Raw genomic sequence first — 10053 nt, 5'->3', positions numbered from 1 at the left:
CACATAAAATTCTTTCCAAGTCTTCTGTTTGAAAAGTTTCACCATAAAATGCTGAGGACAATAGTTATTGTACCAAGTATTGTGCAGGATGCAAAGAATAAATATTGGACTTAAACACTACAGAGTGGAAGGCTTACTTGTCTGGGGTGAGGACAGTGCAGAGCAAAAGGAATGTGTTTCCTTTTCCTCATTCCTTTCTTCCGAATTCCTTTCTTTTTTCCAATAAATAAGAGAAGAAGGTCCAAATATTAATGGACTGGTAAAATGACTTTTAATATCTTTCTCTTTTTTTGTTTAAATATTGCAGAGAAGTTAAGGCAAGTTCATGAGCCCTATTCCACGGAAAAGCAGATGTGATATCTTTCTGTTCCTCTCCGGCAGAACCAAAGGATGTGTCCTAAAATGATTAGATCTATCATGTATGCTTGAATGTATAAACTTGTGGCCTGGCTATGGTTGTTGTGGGAACTATAACTTAATCCTGGTTTGTTGGTTTGTTTGTTTGTTTTCATGTCTAATTTTGTCTAATTTGTTGCCTGTTGGTTGGTTTTGTGTTTTGTTTCGGGGTCCCCCCCTTCTTCTTGAGAACGTCGTATGATGTGGAAGGAGAATAATCCGCAGAGGTGAGTGTGCTTCCTCCGGAGCTGCCTGGGCAGAGTTGCCAGGGCCGGCATTTTCTGCCTGGATGACGTGGTGGAACAAGAGCCTGTAGGACACGTCAGCATCCTCCGGAACCTCTTCTCCAGTGCAGAACGGACCTGAGTATCACAGCACTTTGGCCAGAACCTCCTCTGAGCTGGAGATCCAAACCTGTTCTACCAGCCCTGGGAATACAGTAGAGCCCGATTTCAGCTACAGCTGATAACCATTGTCTCACCCTAAACCAGGTTCAGCTGACCTTACGCACTTGGATGGCTTGGCTCTCAAGAGCATCGTCTGATAACCTTCATTATGGTCCCCATCTCCACCATCACACAAGCCGGGCCCTGCGAGAGGCCGCACAGTCCTTGCCTTCAAGTGTTTGAGTCTGGGAGCTAGCACGGTACTCAGAGCGGGAAGCCGGTGAGGGAAATACATCCCTAAACGGCAGCACGGGAGGAGAGGCACAGGCGAGAATTTCTAGAGGCCCCAGGAACGTGGGGTTCCCTGAGCGGAGCCAGTGGAAACGCTCCTGCAGAGCCCCACCGTGCCTGCTCCTGGGTGCGGGGCTCTGGTGTGGAGAGCTTCAGAAGGCTGTTCAGAGCGCGAACTTGGGAGCCAGACTGCCGGGATTTGGAGCTCAGCTCGGGCAGTGACTAGGGTGTGACCCGGGCACATGCCTCGGCCTCCCTGCGCCTCAGTCTTCTCCTTCCTGAAATGGGAACAATAACACTGCTTACCTTACAGACGTGTGGTGAGCACAGAGTTGAGCTACGTGGGGCACGTGGTGTATAGTAAATACTAATGAGCTCCTGACTGTTATTTACGAGTGGTGTTCTAGAGAAGGAGGGAGGGCTGCTGGGTGTCTGTGTCATTAACTAATGCTGTCTGGGCAGCAGCGTGTGTGCCGAGCCGCCATCGGGACGACTTGCATAATGTCATCTTTAAGCAAAGTGCCTTGTAATTGGCGCAGCTCCGAGAAGACAGGCACGCGAGCCGCCTGCGGGCGGAGCCGCTCTGGCGCGCGGTCCGGGTCTGGTCCGTACACGCGCGGGCGGGCGCGCGGGCGGGCGGAGGGGCGCGGCGAGCCACGCTGCGGGCCCACTCCCACCGCCGGTGCGAGGCTGGCCCTGTGTGTCACCAGCACACGCTGATGCGAGCCCTGCTTCGACGTGCGTGTCATGGCTTAAAATAGCTGCCAAGCGGCCCCGCGGTCTGGCAGAGGCGGCGGCGACAGCGGGAGATCATGGCCCAGGGGCTGCGGGCGCCGGCGACCTGCCTCGGGGACTGAGGCCCGCGCACCAGGAGGTAGAGGGGCTTCCGCGGGGGGTCGCCTTCCCGCCGGCGAGGCAGGGAGGGGCCGGGCGTGGGGCCCGGGAGCCGGGCAAGCTGTGCCCTCCTGGGCTCCCTCCCTCCACCCTCAGCGCCAGGCTGTCTGGGTTGGCAAGGGCTGGGCGACAGTCACGAACCTGTTAGAACAGCGACAGCAGGAGGGGGAGGGGCGGCAGACCCGGGCCCTGGAAGCCGGCAGATGGGAGTGCAGCATGCAGAGGGGTGAACCCCGGGGCAGAAGGGGGCTTCTCCACCCCCGGGAGAAACAGAGTCCCCTGGGGGGGGCTCCCTCCCGCTCCCCTTCGCCATTCAGCACCCCACAGGCCGAAGAATCTGCTTCCAGAAAGGGCTGTTTTGGAATAAAGTGATGGGGTTTTTCGGCCCGAGGAGACAAGGTAGATGCCAACGACGATGGTGATGATGATGATGGCGGCTATAGGGCTGTATTTCTGTGCTCTAACTCAGACACTGAAAAATTTCTCCTGCACACCCCTGAAACCAGTCTCCCCTCACCAGCCCTTACCTAATACCCCTGCTTCCTATGCCCTGTGAGTGCGTGTTCTCTCCTGGGCTGGGGAAAGACAGGAATGTGTGGGATGGGGACAGTGTGGGCAGGACAAAGAGGCCTTTCACTGCTGGACTTTCTGTTGAGGGCTCTGGAGCTGAAGACAGGGAAGAGAGTGGGAGAGATTCTTCCCACCAGCCTTCCTGCCTTTTCAGACCTGCGGGACCACAGTGTGAAAGGAGGGGGTGGAGAGGGCTCTTGCCAGTCTGCCCTCTTCCCGAAGGTCCCAGGGCATGTCTCAAAGCTTGGCCCTTCCCAGCTCTGCAGTTCCGCACATGGTCCCCTTCTTCAGAAGGGCCCGCTGACCAGAGAGGCAGAGGCTAGGCTGAACTCCCAGAGCGAGGCTGGTAAATCCAGCCTGAGTGCCTGGGCCCAGCAGGATCCTCCATTCTTCCCTTTCCTCCCCCTTCTGCAACCTCCCACCCTCCATCCCACCACACACACACATGCACACGCGTGCACACGCACACACACGCGTGCACACGCACACATGCACACAATACTCCAGCCCTGCTTGACTCAGAAAGCCACACATCAGAGATGATGTTTAATCTTTTATGCCGATCAGAGGAAGGTGGTTGATTGTTGTGCACATGGACTGGCGCCTTCTCCTGTGGGCTCATGCATTCAGCAAGTCTTCTTTAAGAACTTACACTTCCTCTTTAGTGCTATTCCCCTTCCTCCCCACCCCCCCAACAGACGCCTCCCAGCGCAGGCTTATCTCTGAGTCAGTGGTAGGGTGGGAAAGGGTTAAAGCAGCCCCTCTCTCTGGCACCTGAGGAGAAGGCGGGCTTGGCACATGACATGGCCCCAACAGCGGCTTGTCTTCCTGTTAATTTTCCATGGATGGAGAAAGCTACCCCCCATTTCCCATCCCAGCTCCCTAGCCTCTCTGGCTGCAGCCCCAGGCAGATGAGACCCAGATTGGGGCTGGCAAGAGCTCCAGCCTGGGCACTGCCACCCAAACACCAAATGTTCGTGTGTGTTATGAATATCTGGTGGGAGTGGGGGCAGGGTGCTGGAGTAGAAACCCGGCAGCTGGGCAGCTCCCTCTCCCTGTAAACAAGGACATGTGACTCTCCCACCTCCTTGTATGGCAGAACCAAAAGAGCAGAGAGAACAGGAGCTGCCGCAGCCGCCGAAGGAGATAATCCTGGAGGCCTCGCCAGGGAGGACTTCCCTTCCCTCCCTGGAGAACCTTCTCCCTGGGGCCCAGCCCAGCTGGCAGGAAAAGCAACAGCTCTCTGGACTTACTCAGGTGTGTTTCACATCCCTTCCTCTTCCAGCAACAGCTACCTGGAGGCTGAGCGACCATCTCTGCAGCCACTCGGACAGCTGCCGCGGTTTCTGCCACCTCTAAGATGTGCCCTGGGAACTGGCTCTGGGCCTCCATGACTTTTAGGGCCCGCTTCTCACGGAGCAGCTCAAGGTCTCCAGTTCGCACTAGGGGCGCCTTGGAGGAGATGCCAGCTGTTCACCATCCCTTCCTCAATGTCTTTGAGTTAGAGAGGCTTCTCTACACAGGCAAGACAGCCTGTAACCACGCCGACGAGGTCTGGCCAGGCCTCTACCTCGGAGACCAGTATGTACCCAGCAAACCAGGGCCACAGCCGTGTGTGTATGTATGTGTGTGTGTGTGTGTGTGTGTGTGCGCGCGCGCGCGCGTGCAAGAAGACAGGAGAAGGGTGGCAGAGAGGCACAGAGCGGCACTGTCGGTTCCTGACTGAGGATCAAGGGGTGGGGTGCATGGGCAGAGAGTGGAAGCTGCAGGGTTTGGGGGATTGGACAGGATTATTGATCTCCCCAACTCTGGACAGAAAGACTCTGTTCAGTAATGTCCTTTATTTAGCAAAAATTATTATGGAAGGCCCTGTACTAGACATACCAGATGACACATCTGGCCTTCCCTCTACGATGCCATGGCTCTGAAAGAAAGGCAGTCCCGGGAGCCGGAGCAGTGGGCAGGAAGGCGAGGGTTGACCAGGCAAAGCCACAGTGTGTGCAGAGCTTCTGCAACATGGGGCCGTGGAGAGAAGAGCGTCAGAGGAAACATAGTCCCCCCTTCTCTCTCCCAAGGGCTCTACAGTATGCAAAGAGTTTTTCACATGCATTTTCTCTCTTAATCTTCACAACAGCCTTGTGAGGTAGGTACCACTATCCCCAGGTTACAGATGAGGAAACTGAAGCTCAGAGAAGTGACTGGCCCAAGGTCACACAGGTCGTAAGTAGCGGAGCCAGGACTTGGAGGTTCAAGTTCAGTGCTCTTTCTACCTGAGGAGTTGGCACTGGACAGGGCGTTTGCCCTGAGCTATGAGCATGTTGCCTGAGAGGTGTCTCCCACTAAGCTGAGGGCTATGGGCCACATGAACACCTGAAGGTGATGTCATAAAACAGGGTATATGTGCGCATGAAATAACTGGCAAAAATTCTGGGGGTCAAGGAGAGTATAAAGTGATAGGGGACTCTGGTGCGGGAGCAAAGGTCAGAATCATGTCATCTCAAGGTTAGTGGGGATGACAAATGTGACCTGGTCCAAACTGCTGTCCCAGTCCCCTCTGCTGCATCCACGCCCCCACATGACCTTCTCTCTGCTCCAATACCCAGTGACAGGAAAATTTCCCCCAAGGTGCTCGGTTCTTCTTCAGCTTGATTCCACTGTCAGCACGGACTTCTTGCATGAAGTGCGGGCCCAGTAGATCCTTCCTACAGATCAAATAGAATCCACAGCCTCTTCAGTATTTTATTATGGCTGTTGTTCACCCACCTCCCTTAGTCCGGTCTGTTCACCCACCCTCTTAGTCTCTTCTTCTCCTGGCAAAACCTCCCAGGGCAAGACTCCAGGTCCTTGCCCATCTTGGTCCCTCCCTTCCGGGTCATCAGCAAGCAGAGTGGAGGCCGAGGGCCAGTGGCATTAGCTGGCAGTGGACAGGGCACTGACAAGGGACTCTGGCCGCACAGCCTTGCTTCCCCATCCTTCCTCTAACCTCTACTCAATGCAGGGACATAGCTAACAACCACCGTGAGCTCCGGCGCCTGGGCATCACCCACGTCCTCAATGCCTCACACAGCAGGTGGCGGGGCACACCTGAGGCCTACGAGGGGCTGGGCATCCGCTACCTGGGTGTTGAGGCCCATGACTCGCCCGCCTTTGACATGAGCATCCACTTCCAGACTGCTGCCGACTTCATCCACCGAGCACTGAGCCAGCCTGGAGGTAGGAGGGGAGAGCAAGGAGGGGGGCGGTGGTGGGTGAGTTAGGGGGAAGCCGAGGGTACCAGTGTGGAGAGAAAGATTAATGACATGACAAAATTCTCACGATATAATATTAAGGAAAGGAAAACACTCCCTGGGCCATTTAAAAAATACATGAAATAACAAAGACATTAAAAATATGAGAAGGAATGAATCCAGCATGTGAAGAGAGTGGCAAGTTGTGCCTGGGTGGTAGGATTGTGGGTGATATATTTCAATCTTTTGCTACTTTACATATTTCCATACTGTCCAGTTATTTCTCCTTTGAGCATGTCTTGCTTTAGTGATCAGAAGAAAAGTACATACAAATAAAAAATGCATTAAACACCAAAAAATCTGATTGATAGAAACAGCGAGATGGAAGGGTGGGGGAGACTGAGGAGGGGCCAGGCTAGGCCCTTGATGTGCTCAGCAAATATGAGGCCCTGCTCTGCACAGAGCCCGGCTTTGCATGACTTCTGAGTCTCTCCCTTTGAGCCGTCTCTGGACTTACGGACGCTGTGTGCGCGCCATCTCATTTGGTCTAGAGAATTTGCTGGGGATCTGAATTCTCACGTCCACTCATCTGCACCCCACCCTGTCTCCATGCAGCCGTACTCACATCTTCCCCCTCACTGTCCGACCCCCCACAAACCCCACCGCCCCTCTGTGTCTGTCCTCGCAGGGAAGATCCTGGTGCACTGTGCTGTGGGGGTGAGTCGGTCCGCCACGCTGGTGCTGGCCTACCTCATGCTGTACCATCACCTCACCCTCGTGGAGGCCATCAAGAAAGTCAAGGACCACCGTGGCATCATTCCCAACCGGGGCTTCTTGAGGCAGCTCCTGGCCCTGGACCGCAGGCTGCGGCAGAGTCTGGAGGCATGAGGGGAGGGGCAGGGAGTTCGGGCAGGCACAGGGTCCCTGCTCCCAGCTGGAGAGAGGAGGCCCAGGGGGCAGGTGCAGGGAGGCTCAGATAACCCATCCTCTCCTCCACGCAGGAGAGGGAGAGGGCCCCACCATTGCTATTTGTCTTGATGGGATGGGGTGTGAGGGTGGCCAGTAGGATGGATGCCCCAGAGGGAGCTGACCAGGGAAAGAAGCAACCAGGCTGTAGGTAGAGTCAGTCCTGGAATTCAGACACCGCTGGATTCCAGCCAGGGAGCCCCAGTGATTCAGAGCCCTTCCCCCTCTTCATGCCCAAGTGTCCTCTTTCTCGCTTGTCAGAACAAAAGGGTCATCTCTGCCCTGTGCGTGTGCAGGGAGTCAGGAGAGCGGCAGGCAGCGTGACGGTGTAGGGCTGTGTGAGGGGGTAGTGGGGAGACAGCCGGAGAAGAGGTGGTATAAAAGCTGTGAAACCCCGGGGAGAAACCCACAGACTTGTTACTCCAAGCACAGGAAGAGGAGGTGTGGGAGGGTTGGCACTGTGCCCACGGCTGCTGATTGTGGCCCCAAACTGCAAAGGTGCGTGGCTGGGAATCTTTAGATGATCACTCGCTTACTGGGTCCAGGGGTCTTGAGAAAAAATAAAGATGGTGGACAAGAAGAGAGCCTCTTGACGTCATTGACAGCTAGTTTGAGCGCGGTACCTCTCCCCGAGAACCCCAGACCTGCTGGGGACAGCAGCAGTTCCTGACTCCCTCATACTGGTCAGAAGCCCCCACCGGCCTCTAAGCTTCCACCACCGGTCCTTAGGGGAGGTTTCTCCCCAGTCCAATTTCACACGCCTGCTTAGCGAAATGTTGAACTGTTGTTTCCAGCTACGTCCACACAGGGGCAGCAGAGGACCAAGAACGTCAGGTTTACAACCACTTTCGCTTAGTTGCTCAGCGGGCACACCCTTCATCTCCCGAGTTTAAAAGATGTCTGTCTCTGTTCACAAACTCAAGTGCCTCAGAAATATAACTTAATGTGCAAAAGTCAACCTGATTTCTATAGCGAGTCCCCACTATGATGGGATAGCAGAATATTATCTTAAACCCATCCCAGCCTAAATCCTACCTTCAGAGGTTTGTGTTTTCCTGTTGCCAAGGAACTGGAGGGGAGAGAAGGAGATGTGATGTAATTGCTTCCTCGGCTAATCGTTCTAGGTTTGCCTCAGCGGAGTGTAGCACACTCCCTTTAGTACACTTATTTAAACATTCCACTCAACAACCGGAGCAGAGCATGTCTTTCTGTTCTCCCAAGTGCCCAACTGCCAGCTACCACATCCCTGCTTTTTAAAACAGGCATGTCCCCAGAACAGGCTATCTGCCTAAATGGGGGGAGGAGATAGCATGGAAGAGGAAGGGGAAAATACAGAGAAAACCATCACACTATGTCTAAGGTGTATATCCGACCCTTAAGGATAGAAGCTCAGAGGCTCAAAGCGGAGGCGCCTTCACGGAGGTTCCCTTTCCGCTCCCCAGGACACAACTCGATCGACTCTTCAGTGTCTTCGATGACAGTCATCAGGCATTTGCTTGGACATCCTTGATGGGAAGGAAGGACCGCACAGTTCCCACACATTCCTCCAGCTCTGAATGTCAGAAAGCTGTGACACAACACACGTGTCGTGCAGTCATGCTTCGGCAGCGCGAGGCTGGGATCCGAGAGCTACCAACCTGTCGCCTTTGCCCTCCCCACCTGGTTCCACGCAGTGGTTCTACTTCCACAGGGCTGCTGTGGGCATTTAATTAGCTGAGACACCCAGCTCCGAGCACAGTCGGTATTGAGCACGTGTTCTTTCTTTCTCTCTGCTGACAGCCCTTCCCATGGTTTGAAGCCAGCTCTCCTGGCTCTCCTGTGTCCTCCGCCTTCCCACCTAGTGGCTCTGATTGTTTCCAAGACTGTCCATGTGTCCACTGCAGTCCCCACCCCCCACCCCCAGCTTGCCCACCTTGGCATCTCTTTCTCACTGTGGCACCAGAACTGGTTGCAATGCTCCAAGCCAGACCTAGAGGACGGGAAGCCGGCAAGCTCTATCCGCGGGGCCTACATTCTGGCTACTGTGGAGGGACCCATGTATCGAGGGATAGTGAGGCCGTCATGAAGAAAGTCGATTCTAATGAAATGCATTGATTCTCTGCCCAAACGAGAAAGAACCCCAAAGAACCAGGCTCTGAGAGGGACTATTACTATGGTCTGACTGGTGCAGAACACAGAACTATCGCCTCCTTTGTTCTAGTTCAGTGAGCATGTCACCAGTCACAACCATACACGTGCCGTCTGACTGCCTCAGCTAAGTCCCCTCGGGTTCTGTCAAGTTGAATGACTTGGGAATTTACTTCTAACTTCTAGTAGAGAAGTATAGCTGCTAAAGTACGTTTGACCAACAACTAGCTTCCAGATGATCCCCAGAGCAGATCACACACGTTGATTGTCTATGAAGCCCTATCTTGGCTACGCCCAGGTACTCGTCTGACCTTACAGATGTTAACTCAATTAATCCTTATAAAAACCATGTGAAGGAGGTGAAATGGTCATTGCGTAGGAGCAGGGAAATTGAGTTGAAGTCATTTTTCCAAGGACACACACAGTACGTGGAAGAGCTGGGATTCAAGGCTGGGTGCTCTGGGTCCAGAATCCATGTGTGACCACGTCACGCTACGATGCCTTGCCTGCCTCTAACTGCACCGCTGAAGGCTGCGAGAGTGTGTACGTGTGCGCGTGCATGTGCGTGTGTGCGTGCGTGTGCATGTGCACGTGTGCGCATGCGTGTGTGTGTGCGCGTTGGGGACCTAAAACATTCAAGGGAGAGAAGGGTCCACAGCCTAGTCATCACGAAGATAGCATCAGTCTTATCCTCCAAGGGGACTGAGGATGACACCTGTCACAGGTGGGTCTCACTCCACCGGCTAAAACCAGCCTTCCTCATCCTGCTCTTGGGGAGGGGAGGAGGGCTGCTGGAACCCAAGCAAAGAACTTGGCAATGAACAGAAATAAATGTGCTCTTGTTGGATTCCTGTGTCCTCCCCTTTCCCACCTAATGGCTGATTGTTTCCAAGACTGTCCATGTGTCCATTGCAGTCCCCACCCCCACTCCCAGCTTGCCCACATTGGCATCTCTTTCTAACTGTGGCACCAGAACTGGTTGCAATGCTCCAAGCTAGACCTAGAGGACGGGAAGCCGGCCAGCTGAGCCCCGTCCCTCGGGAGCTGTGACCCAAGTCAACATGGCCCTGCTCCTACCCTTGGGGCCTCAGCCTCAGCCTCTGTGATGTTGACTCAGACTCTGGTGACAGGCCCCCAGGAGCCTTTGCTGTCTCTGGGGAGAGGGAGGAAGGTTTGCCCATCCCTCCACACCCCTG

General features: G+C 54.6%; 1 protein-coding gene across 2 annotated transcripts; it reads left to right on the top strand.

Annotated features, from left to right (window-relative positions):
• Nucleotides 1–1724: 1724 nt before the first annotated feature.
• DUSP26 (dual specificity phosphatase 26) lies at nt 1725–7314 on the top strand. 2 transcript variants are annotated; one of them, XM_036250411.1, is made up of 4 exons: nt 1725–1947; nt 3823–4118; nt 5536–5750; nt 6453–7314. In XM_036250411.1, the coding sequence occupies exons 2-4, from the start codon at nt 3898–3900 to the stop codon at nt 6650–6652; spliced, it is 636 nt and encodes a 211-aa protein (XP_036106304.1). In that variant the 5' UTR covers nt 1725–1947; nt 3823–3897; the 3' UTR covers nt 6653–7314. The 2 variants fall into 2 exon arrangements, with proteins under 2 accessions (XP_036106304.1, XP_036106303.1); XM_036250410.1 differs by lacking the exon at nt 1725–1947 and having other exon boundaries at nt 3637–4118.
• Nucleotides 7315–10053: the final 2739 nt, after the last annotated feature.

This window comes from Molossus molossus, unplaced genomic scaffold (assembly GCF_014108415.1).
Source record: "Molossus molossus isolate mMolMol1 unplaced genomic scaffold, mMolMol1.p scaffold_m16_p_9, whole genome shotgun sequence".
Taxonomy (NCBI): domain Eukaryota; kingdom Metazoa; phylum Chordata; class Mammalia; order Chiroptera; family Molossidae; genus Molossus; species Molossus molossus.
Note: the sequence above shows the minus strand (reverse complement) of the source record. Positions and strands in the feature narration are given on the sequence as shown.